This window comes from Manis pentadactyla, chromosome 2 (genome assembly GCF_030020395.1).
Source record: "Manis pentadactyla isolate mManPen7 chromosome 2, mManPen7.hap1, whole genome shotgun sequence".
Lineage (NCBI taxonomy): Eukaryota > Metazoa > Chordata > Mammalia > Pholidota > Manidae > Manis > Manis pentadactyla.
The window spans coordinates 211,082,159-211,102,033 of record NC_080020.1 but is presented as its reverse complement, the minus strand read 5'-3'; the positions used below and the strand labels follow the sequence as shown (position 1 = coordinate 211,102,033).

General features: G+C 40.2%; 1 protein-coding gene across 2 annotated transcripts in view; it reads right to left on the bottom strand.

The window, feature by feature from the left end:
• Window positions 1–3,528, bottom strand: part of SRD5A2 (steroid 5 alpha-reductase 2) — a 53,798-nt gene extending 50,270 nt beyond the window's left edge. Inside the window, exon 1 of one of the 2 annotated variants that reach the window (XM_036903630.2) lies at window positions 3,233–3,528. In XM_036903630.2, coding sequence (XP_036759525.1) covers window positions 3,233–3,501 — 269 coding nt within the window. In that variant the 5' untranslated portion in view covers window positions 3,502–3,528. The remainder of the gene's footprint in view (window positions 1–3,232) is intronic. The other variant, XM_036903631.2, reaches the window with a different exon arrangement.
• Between the last annotated feature and the right edge of the window lie 16,347 nt (window positions 3,529–19,875).

The following is a 19,875-nucleotide window of genomic DNA, read 5'->3' as shown; positions in this document are numbered from 1 at the left end:
CTTCAAACAACTTTGGCAGTGGGATCAGGTAACATGCTTACACAGCAGGCATTTTCATGTGTCTAAACCATCCAAACACCCACAACAATAGATTCTGAAGGGAGGAGAATTATCTGAGTTGACAATCTCAACAATGATTCCTAAGTCATCGCTAGCTCTCCCACAGTTCTAACTGCCAATACCGATGTGAGAGACAGAATTCATTCATGCATTCACAATTTTTTAGTGAGTATCATCTAGGTATTAGCACTTTTCTATATAGTAGGGACCCAGTGAATAAATGAGACAAAAATCCTTGCCCCTGTGGAACTTACATTCTGGCGTGTCACCTCTGTATGGAGAAAGGTGCAAAGAGTTTTAACTTTTATCAAATGGGACATATTGCTATTCTGAAGAGTCCCCAAGGGACATTTTGCAAGAGTCTAAGCCACACCTGAGCCAGCCTTCCTCCTGAGCCCTTGTACTTCCATTTTATTCTCTGTGACATACAATGTACAGGACAGAGGGAAGCCAAGACAGCCTAATGCTTTTTCCTTACTGTACTTTCCTTATTAAGCCACATGACTCCTAAAGCCTCAAAGGAAAAATGCTCATAGCCTTTGAACCACTTCTGGGAATCTTGACTAAGAAAACACTCCTAACTTCTGTAAAAATTTAGGTGCAAAAATGCACTTCACAGTTGTATTTAACCTAGCTTTCCAAATTTGTTTGCCCAAAAAAGGGGCAAACTAAATGTCCAACTACAAATTATAGATAGATAAATTATTGTTTTTACATGAGATGAAATCACAAGTAGCCATTAAGATGACATTTACAAAGATCTATGATAATGTGGGAAAATACTTATAAAGTGTTAGGTAATCAAGCAGAGCAAAAGATTATGTATATTCAATATAACAAGCATGCATAAAAATCTATACAGAAAAATAAAAGCCTTGATGGAAATATTCCAAAACATTTAATCATAGACATACTTAGGTGTTGAAATTATGGGTATTTTCCTACTTTTTGTACTTTCCATTTTTTCCTTTGTGAACTTCATTATTTCAAGCCTACATATCATTTTTTAAATTTCAGTATTTCAGTAACTTCAAGCCTACATATTGTTTTATAAAGTTAAAGACAAAAAAAAAAAAGACAAATAAATAAAGTCAAAGACAAGGCAGCAAGAACAAGTATAAAACAGTTTATCATGGTAGCTGAGAGACTGAGATCTGGTTTCAAACTGTCTGGGTCTGAACCCCGACTCTCCAAGTTCCTGTGTGACCTTGAACAAGTTATTCAACCTTTTCTTGCCCCAATTTCCCACCTGCAACATGGGGGTGATGATAATGCCTTCCTAAATGGGTTGGTATGAGGATCAGTAGATAATTCATAATTTAGCACAAAGCATGACCCCTCATAAGCACTCAAAATAGTAACAGATCCAGTCCTCCAATGGCCTCAAAAAAAGAGTTCACCCAAAGGGTAAGATGGGCAAACATCACATCTTCACATCTCAAGACAACTAACTCAGAGTTGTGTTTTCAGTGGGCAATTTTCCCTCAGGAAGAATCAATCCCCAAATCCTTTACTTATATTTTAAATGTTTCTCTTGAAGTAGATGGACAGTACATTGATATTCATTTTATGGGTAATTACTTCCTTGGTTTTATTTAATATACTGGTCATAATTTCTAGTGCAAAGTGTCTTTTGGTTTTAAAAACAAGTCTAAAAATTATGTTAATAGGACAGAGAACATTAATCATTATTTTAAGATGAAATGACCTCAAAAATATTGTTTATGGTGCTAACAGACAGGATTAAATTTCAAGATTGTCACATTTTTTGTCAAATGCCCATAGATAGCAAACGCTGGTCTCTTATCTGTTTGCTTAACAGAGTACAAAGGTCTTGAACCACAGAGTTTCACAAGCTTAGATTGTACTCTGGCTGGACACTAGCTGTATCACCTTCATTCTGTCACTTGACCTTACCCAGCCTCCATTTCTTGTCTATAAAGTGGGCATAATAAATACAGATCTCACCGGGTTACAACAGGGCTAGATGACACAATAGATGCTAAAGGACTAGGTGTCGCAGGCAACGTAATTGTGTGCTCTTCCCTTCTCCTGGGAGTCTTTTTTCCCTAGTTGCCTTTCTCTATTTCTTTTTCGCACCAGTAAGCAAAGCTCTCTTGAACTTGGGACTTTCAGTATAGAACATTTGGCTCCAAGTTAATTTCTACCCGATCACATTTGGTCCTAGGGTAGATAAGTTGGTGGTGAGTGCTGTCCCTTTAGAGTGGGAACTGAGAAGTGGTTTTCTTGCTCAGGCCAGCGGGTTCCCATCACGTCCTTCTTCCCACCACTGAAGTCCGGGTGTGGACTTCAGACTGGGAAGATTAAGTTAATCAGTCCCTCTAAGTAGAGTTTCCTTCGTGAGATGCCAATACCCTCATTTTCTCAAGGTCCCAGAACCAGCCCGCCCCCACCCTGCAAAGGAAAGGTGAAATAGGAAAGGGGTGGCAGATGTGACGCCACAGGTGATGTGGGAACAAGTCTAAAAATTATGCTAATAGGACAGAGAACATTAATCATTATTTTAAGATGAAATGACCTCAAAAATATTGTTTATGGTGCTAACAGACAGGATTAAATTTCAAGATTGTCACATTTTTTGTCAAATGCCCATAGATAGCAAACGCTGGTCTCTTATCTGTTTGCTTAACAGAGTATAAAGATCTTGAACTACGGAGTTTCACAAGCTTAAACTGTACTCTGGCTGGACACTAGCTGTATCATCTTCATTCTGTCACTTGACCTTACCCAGCCTCATTTCTTGTCTATAAAGTGGGCATAATAAATACAGATCTCACCCAGTTACAACGGGGCTAAATGACACAATAGATGACACGAAGGAGCGTCCGCGCCAACAGCTCTGTGCTGCTGAGCTTTCCAGCTCGGTTCCCGTCCTGCTCGACCTCCTTCCCCCGAGTAGCCAGCGGATTTGGAGAGGCCCGAGGGGCTCTCGGGGCGGAGAGGAGTGGAGGCGGCATCCGCCCGGCGACCACCTCTCCCTGCGCGAGGACACCGCCCGCAGCGAGGGCTCCCCCCGGCCCCCAGGTGCCCCCCTGGAGCCGGTCGCCGCGCTCCTCGGAGAGCTCTGCACGTCTGCACGCCGGGCGCCGGACGGTGCGCCGCGCTCCGCACCCGCAGGGAGAAAGCGCTACCTGCGGGGAGAAAGCGCTACCTGTGGAAGTAATGTAAGCAGAAGAGACCCAGAAGCACAGTCGCGGGAGAGCCGAAGAGAGTGCGGGGCTGCAGAGCGAGGATCACCGCGGGCACCGCGAAGGAAGGCAGCTCCTGCAGGAACCAGGCGGCGCGAGCGGACAGGCAGACAGCCGCTGGCACGTACTTCCCGTAGCCGGAGGGCTTCGCCCAGTACAGGACCAGTGCCCCCATGGCGACCAAGGCGGCGCTGCCTGCCAGCACCGGGCTTTGCTGACAGTGAACGGGCATTGCGTCGTGCTCCCTGCCGGTGGCACCGCCCGCGGAGAGAAGAGCGTAGCCTCTCCAGCCTTTTTATGGGCGCTAGACGCCACCCCGTGTCCGCCCCTTTGTCTTCCGCCCCTCCATCCTGCCTCCCACCTCGGCGTGGCCAGCCCTGGCTGGGCTCAGCAGCGATGCCCTTTGGCAGGGCTAGCGCGACGGGAGGCAGCCAAGGCGGAGAAGAGGACGAAGGGTTACTTGAGGCCAAAAACGTGTCCTGGGGTACCAGGGCCTTCGCCCTGCCCATATCCGCGCCTCCGCCCGAGCGCCAACCCTCTCTACCCGCTGCTGCTGGTCTTCCCTTTACATTGCCATTAGAATACTTGTTCCTCTGATCCTGCAACTTCTGGGACAGGGAAATCAGGAGAGAAAAACACAGGGACGATTGAGTCAGGGTCGCTTTCCCGCCCCAACACACACCCTTTGTGTCGTGTTTACGCAGCAGCCACCCTTGGAGCACCCCACGCCAGGATCTCCCCAACCCCTCTGGTTCCCCCTGTGTCCGCTCCCGCCCAAGTTTGCATCTTCCCTTCAGCCCTGGGCATGGCATCCAGGCACTGCCGGTGTCCTCCAGCCCCTCTGCGTGGGGGCTCCCCGCTCCTTCGCCCTGGTCAGCGTCAGTGCCCCTCTGCACCACCACGCTCCCAGGCAAGTACCAGCCTCTCCACGGCCCTAATTCCTCCGCGGGTTCTCTCTGGGGTCCAGGGTGCGCCCCTAGGCCGCCCGCCCCTGTCACAGGACTGCAGCCGCGAGTTGTGATGCTGTCCGACCGCCTAGCCTCCGTTCCTCCCCAGGATCCCTGCATATGACCCAGACTCAGGCTACCGTCTCGGGCTGGTCCCTGGACGTTCCTCTCCACGCTCCTCGAGCGGACAAGTCGGGTCCATTTGTCGGTGCCACGGGAGATGCCTCTGGGCGCTGCACATCCAGGCGCCGTTCTTCTCTCTTCCATTTGCCGCTCTTTTCTCATCCTTCACCCCCTCGTTTGTTACGTTTCCTCTTCCCATCGTTGATTCAGTATCCGGACTTCTGGGCTGCCCTCCCGCTACATTTTGTATCTCCTTTTCTCTTCTTCTTCTTTCTTCCTTCGACCTAACTACCCCCTTCCAAGTTGGTCTTCTCTTTCCACCTGCTGTTTATCTCACTCTGCCATCTTCTTGCCCACCTTCCTTGATTAGTTTACCCCTATTACTGTTCTCCTCCTGCTTCAGGCTCCATCCCCCCTTCTCCCTTTTCTTTGGCACATTCTTCACCTTGCCATCTTAGCTCCAACTCACTGCCTCTTAGGAACCTCACTCAGTATTCCTTCATCCACTCCTGCCCTGTCTTCCAGGCTGTTCCAATGAAAGGCACACTGTTCCCATCTGCCCATCTGCCAGTTTGGGCATTTTTCCTGATACCTGCAACATGTGGTATATGGTGACACTTCAGTGCTACAGAGCACCCTCTGCCAGCTGACCAAGAGGTACCTAACATCTACCCGTTGGGTTGAAAATTAAATAGTAACCATACTTCAGTGTTTAATTTGGTCATTACATAAGAACCACCCATACTGACTGAAACACTTTCCAAGGGAGTAACTGTCAGCTCTCACAGCTCCGTGGAGCTGTTCTTATACTGGCTGTATTTGCAATGAGATCCAGTCACAGCTTACTCAATTACAACCTGCTAGTTAAGTACACCCAAACCTACATCTCCCACAAAGACCTGAGCTTCTGATCTGCATTTCCTCCCTGCTGGACAACTCTGCTTCCATGTCCTTCAGAGTCCTCAAATTCAACCTTACTCAAAGCTGAACCAATTTCCCTTCCTTTCCATGCTCCATCACACCTGGATCCTTCCTGTACAATCCTGGTTGTTACCTCTTCTGAACCCACAATATATTCACCCTGGATTGTAGACTCAGGAAGCTATAGGTTTCTCTTTTTATTCTTTTTTTAAATTTTTTATTAAGGTATGATTGATAGACACTCTTACGAAGGTTTCACATAAAAAACAATGTAGTATTACATTTACCCATATTATCAACTCCCCACACATACACCAATGCAGTCACTGTACATCAGTGCAACAAGATGCCACAGATTCACTATGTGCCTTCTCTGTACTACACTGTTATCTCTGTGACCCCCCACACCATGTGTACTAAACATAATACCCCTCAATATCCTTCTTCCCCATTCCCACCTGCCCTCCTACACCCCTCCCCTTTGGTAACCACTAGTTCATTCTTGGAGTCTCTGAGTCTGCTGCCATTTTGTTCCCTCAGTTTTGCTTCATTGTTATACTCCATAAATGAGGGAAATAATTTGGCATTTGTTGTTCTCTGTGTGGCTTATCTCACTAGGCATACTCTCCTCCAGCACCATCCATGTTGTTGCAAATGGTAGGATTTGTTTCTTTCTTATGGCTGAATAGTATTCCATTGTGTATATGTACCACCTCTTCTTTATCCATTCATCTACTGATGGACACTTAGGTTGCTTACATATCTTGGCTATTGTAAAAAGTGCTGGGATAAACATATGGGTGCATATGTCTTATTGAATTTGAGGATTCAAAGTAAATTCCAAGGAGTGGGATTCCCGGGTCAAATGGTATTTCTATTTTTAGTTTTTTGAGGAACCTCCATATTGCTTTCCATAATGGTTGAACTAGCTTACATTCCCACCAGCAGTGTAGGAGGGTTCCCCTTTGTCCACATCCTCACCAGCAATTGTTGTTCTTAGACTTTTCGATGCTGGCCATCCTTACTGGTGTGAGGTGATATCTCACTGTGGTTTTAATTTGCATTTCCCTGATGACTAGTGATGCCGAGCATCTTTTCATGTGTCTGCTGGCCATCTGAAATTCTTCTTTGGAGAACTGTCTCTTCATATCCTCTGCCCAGTTGTTAATCGGGTTATTTGCTTTTTGGGTGTGGAGGCATGTGAGTCCTTTATATATTTTGGATGTTAACCCCTTGTCGGATATGTCATTTACAAATATATTCTCCCATACTGTACAGGATGCCTTTTTGTTCTGTTGATGGTGTCCTTTGCCATACAGAAACTTTTTAGTTTGATGTAGTTCCATGAGATCATTTTGCTTTTGTTTCCCTTTCTGGAGGAGATGCGTTCAGGAAGAAGTTGCTCATGCTTACATTCAGGAGATATTTGCCTATGTTATCTTCTAAGAGTTTTATGATTTCACGACTTACATTCAAGTCTATAATCCATTTAGAGTTTACTTTTGTGTATAGGGTTAAACAATAATCCAGTTTCATTCTATTGCATGTAGCTGTCCAGTTTTGCCAACACCAGCTGTTGAAGAGGCTATCATTTCCTTTCCCCATTGTATGTCCATGGCTCCTTTATCATATATTAATTGACCATATATGGTTGGGTTTATATCAGGGCTCTCTAGTCTGTTCCATTGGTCTATGGTTCTGTTCTTGTGCCAGTACCAAATTGTCTTGATTACTGTGGCTTTATAGTAGAGCTTGAAGTTGGGGAGCATAATTTCCCCTGCTTTATTCTTCCTTCTCAGGATTGCTTTGGCTATTTGAGGTCTTTTCTGGTTCCATATGAATTTTAGGATGATTTTCTGCAGTTCACTGAAGAATACTGTTGGTATTTTGATAGGAATTGCACTGAATCTGTAGATTGCTTTAGGCAGGATAACCATTTTGACAATATTAATTCTTCCTATCCATGAGCATGGGATGTGTTTCCATTTATTGGTATCTTCTTTAATTTCTCTCATGAGTGTCTTGTAGTTTTCAGGGTATAGGTCTTTCACTTTCTTGGTTAGGTTTATTCCTAGGTATTTTATTCTTTTTGATGCAATTGTGAATGGAATTGTTTTCCTGATTTCTCTCTCTGCTAGTTCATTGTTAGTGTATAGGAATACCAGAGAATTCAGTGTATTAATTTTGTACCCTGCAACTTTGCTGAATTCAGATATTAGATTTAGTAGTTTTGGAGTGGATTCTTTAGGGTTTTTTATGTACAATATCATGTCATCTGCAAGCAGGGACAGTTTAACTTCTTCCTTGCCAATCTGGATGCCTTTTATTTCTTTCTGTTGTCTCATTGCCATAGCTAGCACGTTCAGTACTATGTTGAATAGAAGTGGGGAAAGTGGGCATCCTTGTCTTGTTCCCGATCTTAAAGTAAAAGCTTTCAGCTTCTCACTGTTAAGTATATTGTTGGCTGTGGGTTTGTCATATATGGCCTTTATTATGTTGAGCAATTTGCCCTCTATACCAATTTTGTTGAGAGTTTTTATGATGAATGGATGTTGAATTTTGTCAAATGCTTTTTCAGCATCTTTGGAGATGATCATGTGGTTTTGTCCTTCTTTTTGTTGATGTGGGGGATGATGTTGATGGATTTTCAAATGTTGTACCATCCTTGTGTCCCTGGAATAAATCCTACTTGATCATGATGGAAGATCTTTTTGATGTCTTTTTGAAGTCAGTTTGCTAATATTTTGTTAAGTATTTTTGCATCTATGTTCATCAGGGATATTGGTCTGTAATTTTATTTGTGGTGTCTTTGCCTGGTTTTGGTATTAGAGTGATGCTGGCCTCATTGAATGAGTTTGGAAGTATTCCCTCTCCTTCTATTTTTTTTGGAAACTTTAAGGAGAATGGTTATTAAGTCTTCACTAAATGTTTGATAAAATTCAGCGGTGAAACCATCTGCTCCAGGGGTTTTGTTCTTAGGTAGATTTTTGATTACCAGTTCAATTTTGTTGCTGGTAATTGGTCTGCTCAGATTTTCTGTTTCTTCGTGGGTCAGCCCTGCAAGGTTGTATTTTTCTAGAATGTTGTCCATTTCTTCTAGGTTATCCAGTTTGTTACCATATAATTTTTCATAGTATTCTCTAATAATTCTTTGTATTCCTGTGGTGTCCATAGTGATTTTTCCTTTCTCATTTCTGATTCTGTTTATGTGTGTAGACTCTCTTTTTATCTTGGCAAGTCTGGCTAGGGGTTTATCCATTTTGTTTATTTTCTCAAAGAACCAGCTCCTGCTTTCATTGATTCTTTCTATTGTTTTATTCTTCTCAATTTTATTTATTTCTGCTCTAATCTTTATTATCTCCTTCCCTCCATTTGCTCTACAAAAGAAGAGAAAATGACTTTGGGCCTCATTTGTTCTTCTTTTTCTAGTTTCATTAATTGTGAGTTTAGACTGCTTATATAAGGATTGTTCTTCTTTCCTGAGGTAGGCCTGTATTGCAGTATACTTTCTTCTTAGCATGGCCTTGGGTGTGTCCCACAGATTTTGTGGTGTTGAATTATTGTTGTCATTTGTCTCCATATATTGCTTGATCTCTGTTTTTATTTGGTCATTGATCCCTTGGTTATTTAGGAGCATGTTGTGAAGCCTCCATGTGTTTGTGGGATTTTTCATTTTCTTTGTGCAATTTATTTCACAAAGGTAGTTTCATACCTTTGTGGTCTGAGAAACAGGTTGGTAAAATTTCAATCTTTTTGAATTTACTGAGGCTCCTTTTGTGGCCTAGTATATGATCAATTCTTGAAAATGTTCCATGTGCACTTGAGAATAGTGTGTATTCTATTGCTTTTGGCTGTAGAGTTCTGTAGATGTCTGTTAGGTCCATCTGTTCTAGTGTGTTGTTTAGTGCCTCTGTGTCCTTACTTATCTTCTGTCTGGTTGATCTGTCCTTCAGAGTGAGTGGAGTGTTGAAGTCTCCCAGAATGAATGCATTACATTCTATTTCTCCTTTTAATTCTGTTACTATTTGTTTCACATATGTAGGTGCTCCTGTGATGGGAGCATAGATATTTATAATGGTTATATCTTCTTGTTGGATTGACCCCCATTATCATTATGCAATGTCCTTCTTTGTCTCTTGTGACTTCCTTTGTTTTGAAGTCTATTTTGTCTGATACAAGTACTGCAATTCCTGCTTTTTTCTCCCTATTAGTTGCACGAAGTATCTTTTGCCATCCCTTCACTTTGTCTGTGTGTGTCTTTGGGTTTAAAGTGAGTCTCTTGTAAGCAGCATATAGATGGGTCTTGTTTTTTAATCCATTCAGTGACCCTATGTCTTTTGATTGGTGCATTCAGTCCATTTACATTTAGGGTGATTATTGAAACATATGTACTTATTGCCATTGCAGGCTTTAGATTTGTGGTTACCAAAGGTTCAAGGTTAACTACCTTACTATCTAAGAGTCTACTCAACTCAGTTAATATGCTATTACAAACACAATCTAAGGGTTCTTTTCTTTTTCTCCTCCTTTTTCTTCATCCTCCATTCTTTATATACTGGGTATCATATTCTGTATTCTTTGTCTATCCTTTGATTGACTTTGCAGATAGTTAATTTAATTTTGCATTTGCTTAGTAATTAGCTGTTCTACTTCCTTTACTGTGGTTTTATTACCTTTGGTGACAGCTATTAAACCTTAGGAACACTTCCATCTATAGCAGTCCCTCCAAAATACACTGCAGAGATGGTTTCTGGGAGGTAAATTTTCTAAGCTTTTGCTTATCTGGAAATTGTTTAATTCCTCCTTCAAATTTAAATGATAATCTAGCCAGATAAAGTAATCTTGGTTCCAGGCCCTTCTGCTTCATTGCATTAAATACATCATGCCATTCCCTTCTGGCCTGTAAGGTTTCGGTTGAGAAGTGTGATGTTAGCCTGATGGGCTTTCCTTTGTATGTGATCTTATTTCTGTCTCTGGGTGCTTTTAATAGTCTGTCCTTATCCTTGATCTTTTCCATTTTAATTACTATGTGTCTTGGTGTTGTCTTCCTTGGGTCCCTTGTGTTGGAAGATCTGTGCATCTCCATGGCCTGAGAGACTATCTCCTTCCCCAGTTTGGGGAAGTTTTCAGCAATTACCTCTTCAAGGACACTTTCTATCCCTTTCTCTCTCTCTTCTCCTTCTGGTACCCCTATAATGAGAATATTGTTCCATTTGGATTGGTCACACTGTTCTCCCAATATTCTTTCATTCTTAGAGATCTTTTTTTCTCTCTGTGCTTCAGCTTCTTTGTATTCCTCTTCTCTAGTTTCTATTTCACTTATTGTCTCCTCCACCATATCCAATCTGCTTTTAATTCCCTCCACTGTGCTCTTCAACAATTGGATCTCTGACTGGAATTCATTCCCACATTCTTGAATATCTTTTCATACCTCCATTAGCATGTTAATGATTTTTATTTTGAACTCCCTTTCAGGAAGAGTCATGAGGTCCATGTCACCTTTCTCAGAAGTTATATTAATTTTGGTCTCAACCAGGATCCTTTGGCATTTCATATTTGTATATGGCGCCCTCTATTGCCCAGAAGCTCTACTCTCTGGAGCTGCTCAGCCCCTGAAGCAATGTCGGGGATCGCAGGGGAGTGATGCTGGTGACTGGGGGGAGGAAAGAGCTGTTTCCTGCTTCCCAGCTGCTGTGCCTGTCTCCATTGCCTGAACCAGTGGGCCAAGCACACAGGTATAAGCCTCTATGCTTTGCATTTGAAGTTGCTGTAGACAGATCTTCCCTCTGGCTGGCCTAACACCAGGGTAGGGTTCACCAGTTTGCAAGCCAGGTGGGGCTGGTCAGGAGAAAGATGCAGTAGGCTGCCTATCACAGAGGAGGTCCTTGGAGCTGTGTAGCCAGCCAGGGAGCTGGAGCACCTGGAAATCGTGAAAGCTCCCAACCTGCTGGGAAGAGTGCACCTGGACAATTTTGTCTACCTGTCCTTTCTCCTGAGCAGTAAGCTCTGTGCAGTCCTTGCCCCTTTAGTAGCCCTCTTGCTAAGGGCTTCCTTGTTAGGAAGTCTCTCAGATTTTCACCTTTCTTTTGTCCCAGAGCAGCCAGATATGGATCCCTGCTTTCCACAAGTGGCTGAAATCTCAGTCTCTCCAAGAATTCTGCCTGTCCTAGCTTTCCAATCCCCTAATCACAAGAGTATCATGAAAGCACCATGAAATGTAGGTTTGTGCTCCCAGAGAAGATCTCCGGAATTAGGTATTCAGCAGTCCCCGGCCTCCACTCCCTCCCCACTCCATTTCTCTTCCTCCTGCCAGTAAGCTGTGGTGGAGGAAGGCTTGGGTCCCGCTGGGCCACAGCTTTGATATGTTACCCTGTTTCATGAGGTCTGTTCTTTTCTCCAGGTGTATGTAGTCTGGCGCAGTCCTCATTCTTGTTGCTCTTTCAGGATTAGTTATATTAATTACATTTTCATATTATATGTGGTTTTAAGAGGAAGCCTGTGTCTCACTTCTCACACCACCATCTTTTTCTAGAGTTCTTGATGTGATACAGTATCAGGAGGACAAGCAGTGTGACATTTCAAACCCAAATTTTTTTCATAATGAGATTTCTGTTTCAATTCCTTCCTCTCTTTTAACTTTTTGTTCCTCATTATCTTTTTCTCACTACTGTATCAGTTAGCTTTGGCTTCATAACAAATTACCCTAGAAGTCAACTACCTTTACTTTATGCATCTGTGAGTCGGATAGGGATGAGCTTGCCTGATCTTGACTGTGCTCACCTATTCATTGGTTGAATAGCTGAGAGCCCTGCTCTAGGCTGGGTTTGGATAGAGATCCTTAGCTGAGGCAGCTGTGCTCCACATGGCTCTCATCCTGGGATTAGAGAGCTAACCCCAGCATATCTTTTAGTTGCAATAACAGAAGCACACCAGGACAAGAAACACATAAGACTTCTTGAGACTTAGGCCAAGAACTAGTACATTCTTTCTTCCTATTCATTTTACTGCGTGAATCAAATCAAATGGTGGATTCCAATGCCACAGTGGAAGAGTACTGTACAATTACATTGCAAAGGACAGGGATACAGGGAGAGGTATGGAATTAGAAGCAATAATGCAACTACCCTATTACATTAGGAAAGTGCCCAAATTGTAAATTGACCACTTGACTGATTTGCACAAACTTAACATGTTCTTGTAATAAGCACCTAGGTCAAGAAACTGATTATTGGCATACCAGCAGCTCCTCTCATGCCTCCTTACACCCCTTCTCAGAATACGTACTACTCTGACTTCTAGCACCATAGTTAGTTATGCCTGCTTTTTGAATTTTATATAAATGTAATTATACAGTGTTCACTCTTTGTGTGTGTTTTAATGGTATGCAAGATCAGTTTTAATCAGGTTTGGTGAGATGCACAGACATAGAAATGACTGTTATGAAGGAATTTTATTCTCACAGATCCCTAGAAAGCATGCCACACAAGACCTTGTTCAGAACCAGGGTCAGACATGAGGCAGAGGGAATGAGAGGAAAATGTGGACAAGAGCTTGTATTTTGGTTTTCCACAGGAAGGAATTAGATAAGATCGGGTAAGCAGGTTTAAGACTGACTAGTTTGAGTAATTTCAGTGGGCTCTTTTTTGTAGAGACTATCTTTAGTTGTCTGGTACCTGACTCTAGAGGGATGGTCAGAACAGGAGAATAATGGTCCAGAGTATGGACCAATTTTGATGTAAGAGTAGTTGGGTATGGTGGTGTGTGCACGCATGTGTGCTTACATGCATGGGAGAGAGACTGGGATATTCAGTAGAGATCCTAGAAGGTCATGCTCTAGTGCTAGGAATGATCTGTTTTTAGAGTGATGGCTACCTCTCTAACAAAATGTCAAGCCAATCACCCAAGGGGATCAAGATGATTCATAAGCAATTCAATAAATCCCAGTTCTCTTCAAAGAAAGACAATCAAGGCCAATACTAAGATGAACCAAACATGTGAATTAACAGACAAAGATTTAAAGTGGCTACTATAATTGTATTCATTTTCTAGGGCTACTAAAACAGTATCACAGACTGGATGGCTTAAACAACAGAAATGTATTGCCTCACAGTTCTGGAGACTACAAGTCCAAGATCAAGGTGTCTGCAGGGTTAGTTCCTTTGAGGACTGTCAGGGATAATATGTTCCATGCCTCTCCTCTAGCATCTGGTGGTTTGCTAGCAACCCTTGGCATTTCTTGTCATGTGGAAGAATCTTCCCAATCTCTGTCTTCATTTTCACTTAGCTTTTCCTCTGTGTGTATGTATCTGTGTTCAAATTTCTCCTTTTAATAAGGACAACAGTCATACTGGATTAAGGGCCAACCCTACTCCAGTATGACCTCATCTTAATTACTTATATCTTCCACGATCCTATTTCCAAATAAGATCACATTCTTCGGTACTTGGGGTTAGGACTTTAACTTAAGATTTTGGAGGAGGCACAATTCAATCCATAACAATAATTAACCTCAGTAAAGTATAAAACAAAACATGCCTTCAATGCAAGAAATCACAGCATAGAAATGGGAAGTATCAGCAGAGATAATGAAACTATTTTTTTAAAAGATGGAAATTCTAGAACCAAACAATACAATTTATGAAAATTTTTAAAATATAGTATATATATAACAGCTGAATAAAGACAGAAGAGAGAATAAGTGAACTTGAAGATAGATTATTAGGAAAATAATGAAAAATAATAAATATAGTCTTAAAGACCTTATAAATGATATGAAACAAATACACATGTAATTTGAAATATCAGGACAGGAGAGACAGATTGGTACATTAAAGTATGCATTGAAAGAAATATTGGCTGAAATAGTCCCAAATTTGACAGAATGTAGAAATGTACAGGTTCAAGATACTCAATGAGCAATAAGCAGAAAAACACAAAGAAGACCATGCTGAAGCAAATCATATATGTTGCTGAAGGTCAACGATAAAGAACAAATCTTAAGAGCAGCAATAAAAAAACATTTGCAGGAGAACAGCAATCTAATTAACAGCCAACTTCATATCAGAAAACATATTGATCAGAAGAGATGGAGTGACATCTTTAAAATGTGAAAGAAAGAAATCTTTGCCCAGAATTTTACTATATATACAGAAAAGTATTATTCAGTAATGGTGACATAAACAAAAACTATGAGGATTCATAACTTCATATGATAAATGGTAAAGAAAGTTCTTCTGGCTGAGGGGAAAAGATATCTGATGAAAATGTGTATCTTCCCCCAAAAATGTAGAAAATAAATGGACATCTTGGTAAATGCAATTTTTTTGTTTTTTCCTCTTCACATTCTTTAATCTACATAACTGTTTAAAAGTTAAAAATTATAATATTGTTTTATGAAGTTACAATGTATGTTGATATACCACATTTAACAATTATAAAAGATGGAGAGATATGAGTTTAGAATGTTGTAGTGTTTCTTTTCTTTAAGTGAAGCAGTACATTGCAACTATAACTACACTGTGAAAGTTTTGAATGTATGTTGAAATCCATAGGGCAGCTCTTAAAAGATTTTAACAAAGAATACTACTATGCATAGGAATGGATGTTAACTAAATTTACTGTGGTGATTATTTTGCAATACATACTAATGTTATATGTCAATTATATCCCAATAAAAAAACTAGAAATTCAAGAAAATTAAAATAAAATCTAAAAAAATATAATCCTGAAAAGAAGGAACAGGAAAGGTGAACAAGAACAAAACACAAAGAGTTAAATGGTTAGAACAGCTTGGAAAGGAGGAAATGAAATTATCTCTATTTGTAAATGACATGATCTTATATAAAAAAATGTTAAGGAATCTACTAAAAAATATTAGAACAAATAAGCAAGCTCAGCACGACTGCAAGACACAGGATGAATACACAAAAATCAATTATATTTCCATACTAGCAATGAAAATCTGAAGTGAAATTACAAAAATAATCCATTTACTGTAGACCCAAAACAAAACTTAGGTATAAATTTAACAAAAGAAGAACAATACTTGTGTACTGAATACTGCAAAGACTATTGTTGAAAGAAAGAACATTAAATAAATGGACAGATAGTCCATATTCATGGATTGGAAAACTTAATATTCAGGTGTCATACCTCCTGATACAGACTGAAATATGTTCCCAGAAAATTAATATACTGAAGCTCTAACCCCCCACATACAATGTGACTGTATCTAAAGATGGGGGCTTTCGAAGGTAATTGAGGTTAAATCAGGTCATAAGAATGGACCTCTAATCAGATGCAGGACAGTGGCCTTATCAGAGGAGGAAGAGATTCTCTCTCTGCCTTCTGAGGACATAATGAGAAGGTGGCCATCTTCAATCCAAGAGGAGAGTTCTCACCAGACACCATCCTGACTAGTACCTTGATCTTGGACTCCTACTCTCCAGAATTGTGAGAATAACTCTTTTTGTTTATGCCACCCAGTCCAAGGTATTCTGTTATAGCAGCCTGAGCAGACTGACATTCTTGAAATTGACCTACACATTCAAATTACTCCCTATCAAAATCCCAGCTGACTTTTCAGAGATGAAAAAGATGATCTTAAAATTCATGTGGAAATAAAAAGGACCCAGAATAGACAAACAACCTTTAAAAAGAAGAAAAAATGGAAGGACTTGTACTTCCTGATTTTAAAACTAACTACAAAGAAACAGTACTCAAGACAGTATACTACTAACATAAGAATAGACATACAGATCAATGGAATATAATTGAGACTTCAGATATAAATTTATACATCTATGATTTCAAAAATGTGGGGGATGGAAATGTTAATGACAGGGCTGTGCACAGTGCTTGGCTTGTTAAAATATAGATGGGGATCTCCAGAGGGCATCATGGGACTACTGGATGGGGCGTACTCTTGGAATGCCAGGTCTGTGTAAAGACTTTATCATTGGAAAGCCACAAGAGTCACCTGCTCCTATTGTTCCCATGAGCCTGAAGCTTGGCTTGCTGAGATATAGACAGAAACTTCTAGAGGGCATCATGGGACTACTGGACAGGGCATCATAGACTCTTGGAAAGCTGGGTCTGCGTAAAGACTTTATAACTGTAAAATCACGAGAGTCGCCTGCTCCTGTTGTTTCCATGAGTCTGAAGGTGTTTTTCACAAATGCTGTTTTTGCATAGTATAGTTCTAGTTTAACCAAGTACACTGCACACATAGAGCTGCTTTGTGTCTTTGATAATGATCAACACATGAAAACCTTTGATTGTATGAAAGGTTTAAGAATGATTATGTCCTTTGACTTTCTGCACTCTTGTGATCTTCACCTGTGGTATTTTTAATCATGATGTAAAGATGTGAAAGCACATAATAAATATGAGAGCAGAGGAAAAGGGTCTTCACCTCTGAGCACTGACCCCCTCGCCTTCTCCTCTCTTGCTGTAAAATAAGATGTGAAGTAAACTTTCATCCATCATCTCAGAGCAAGAGTGCCAAGATCATTCAAAAGGAAAAGAATAGCCTTTTCAACAAATGGTGTTGGTACAAATGGATTTCCACAAGCAAAGGAAGGAAATTGGACCCTTATCTCTCACACCATATACAAAAATTAACTCAACATGGATGAAACAGATAAGTGTGAGATGAAACTATAAAACTCTTAAAAGAAAACAGAGGTGTAAATCATGACCTTAAATTAGACAATAATTTCTTAGACAGGACACAAAACACAAGTGACAGAAGAAAAACTAGATAAATTTAGCTTCATTAAAACAAAAAACTTTTCTGCAAGCAATGTCATGAGGAAAGTGAAAAAGATAAGTCATTATGCTGTACGTTAGATCTCCCAAACTTATTTATCTACTAGTTGCAAGTTTGTATCCTTTAATACCATCCCTCTATTCCCCAATTTTAACGAAAATCCTAAGTGAAACAAACAGCTAGAAATCTCATATATTGCTGATGGGGATGCAAAATGTTATAGCACTTTGGAAAACAGTATATGCAGTACCTTATAAAGTCAAATATATATGTACCATGTGACCCACTGATTCCACTCATTTGAATATTTACCCAAGAAGAAAGAAATGTCCACACAAAACATATATTTGAATGTTCAAAGCAACATTATTCATGATAGCCAAAAGCTGGAAGCAACCCAAATGCTCACCAACAGGTGAGTGGGTAAACAAAAGGTAGAGTAAAGCCATACCATGGGCCACTACTCAGCCATACAAAGGAACAAAAGATGTGCAATAACATGGATGAATCTCAAAAATATTATGCTAAAGAGTCAAACACAAAATATAAGGTAATAAATACAAGTAGTATATACACTCCCAGTTGTGAAAACCAAAAATGTGTCAACATTACCAAATGTCCCCTGGGGAGGCAAAATTTCCCCAGGTGAGATCACTGGTTTAGACATACTTGAGTGTCTTGTACTTAACATATATATGAAGACTTAATGTTGTTTCTTTTAAGCCTGCTCTATTTAATTAAGGTTATTTAATCCCCTTTGGTGAGATAGAAGTTATACCTATTTGTGGATGGATGGATAGATGATAGATGATGATATTGATAGATGATAGATAGATACAATATTGTATCAACTCTTATGCAAACCAGAAGAACAAGTTGTGATAAAGCAGCAGCATGTAAAGTAGAAATAGAAAAGCAGTATCTACTAAGAATATTGATCAGTTGAAATAAAACATCACTAAATAACATTAGATCTCTCAAAGGAGAACCATTATGAAATTTGAGTTTTTAAAAATTTTCCTCTGAATTTAGCAGGAAATAAGTTTTCTTTTTTTCAGTGTCCAAATCCCTTGAAATAATGACAACCTTCTTTCTTTAGCCTTAATTAGAAACTCCTAAAATAGTTAATCTTGGATTATTCATTTATTAGTAGCTTCACCAATAACAATTTTAGAGTCAATTTCTTTTGCTTGCATCTGAAGATCCCTAAGTAACAGTGTAGCACATTTAAAACAACTGTTCATGAGTTTGCCTCAGAACCATTTTATTCACCATTCAAATCCCCAAACTTGTCATTTCTGGCCCTCAAGATGGGCTCTGTAGATGCTTCCCAGACAGAGAAGTATATGTAGCACAGATTCAACTTTGTTCTCTCTGGGTCTTCCCAGCTACTTCCTTTCTCATAAATCTTTTGAAACATTACCCATGCTCCTCAGCTCCAATTTTTAACATTCCTGGCTAGGAGGAACAATTTTCTCTCTCTCTCTCTCTTTAAATTTCTATTCCAGCCCAAAAAAGAGGAACTTTTAGTAATTGTAAAGAAGGGAAAGAAGAGAGCTTCTCTCCTCTTCCTTCACTCATTTTTCCTAAAAGGGAGGTGCATGAAGCAGGCGTATGGAGTGCGGCTGATATATGTGGTGGGGAGATTTGAAGAAGGATATTTGTATAGGCAGCTCAGGCTCCCTTCTTCCTTTTTTCAGAACAGGCTTCCTTGCGAGGCAAGCAGTCTTCTCTCTTCTAAGTGTGGCTTACGGAAGCCTGTAGCCCTGTGTTTCTGGCCCTGTGGTTGAGAGAGGGGAAGCTCTGAGATATTTAGCATTTCCACCTTGGTTTGGGTAAGCCAATTTCAATTCAAGAGAAAAATACTAGAAAGTGGCTAATAAGGGCTATCTGTCACAGCTGTTTTCTCCATAGCAACTTCACCAATAAAAAGATATTTTGATTGTTGTTAGAGATATGAAATGTTTTGTATGAAAGAGTGATTTTTTAGGTAGATTCCAAATAAATACGTGAATAAATAAGGATTTTACCAATAAATGAATGGTATCAATACCTAAACTTTTAGATTCAGCATTGTTTCTATAACACCAACAAAATAATCACTCTTCCAGACCCAGATCAAATTTACCTCCTCTATGGTGCTTTCTCATGAAGAATTCATTATTCCCTGTTCTATGTTTTCATGGTACTTTCTGCATGTCTGTATTATATCACTGGCCACGGTTTTCACAAGTCTCTGTTTCAATGCCTGTTTCCTCTGTTAGAATATGAACTTGAGATCAGTATTGCATAACAGTTAAGAAAATAGGCTTGCAGTCAAACATTGGCTCTTTCCTCTGTTAATAATTATATGTCCTTGAGCATCTGGCTTAAACTCTCTAAGACTGATTTTCTACATTAGTAACATGGGTATAACACTACTATAATGGGCAATAGTTTTTAAGGTATAAGTGACAGAAACCTAACTCAGACTAGATTTAAGCAAGAAAAAAATATTACATATATGTGTATACACATACATATTCATAAGTGGGAAATTCAAGGGATGGCTACAAGGCAAGGCTGGATATAGGGTTCAAACACTGTCACTAGACTCTCCCACTCATCATCTATTAACTCTGCTTTCCTCTCCTTTATTCTCAGGCAGGTTAATCTAGTGGCTACAGATTTAGGCAGGCCTTAATGCTTGGAATCTAAGAAGTAGATTCCTCTTTGAAGAAATCATTTTCCTAAGAAAATTCTACCCCTGCTTAAGTCATATTCCTGGAAGAAATACTGTCCAAAGGTACAGGTTACTCTTACTGGAATACATATTGTGCCCATCTTATTGCCAGGAGGCCTTCAC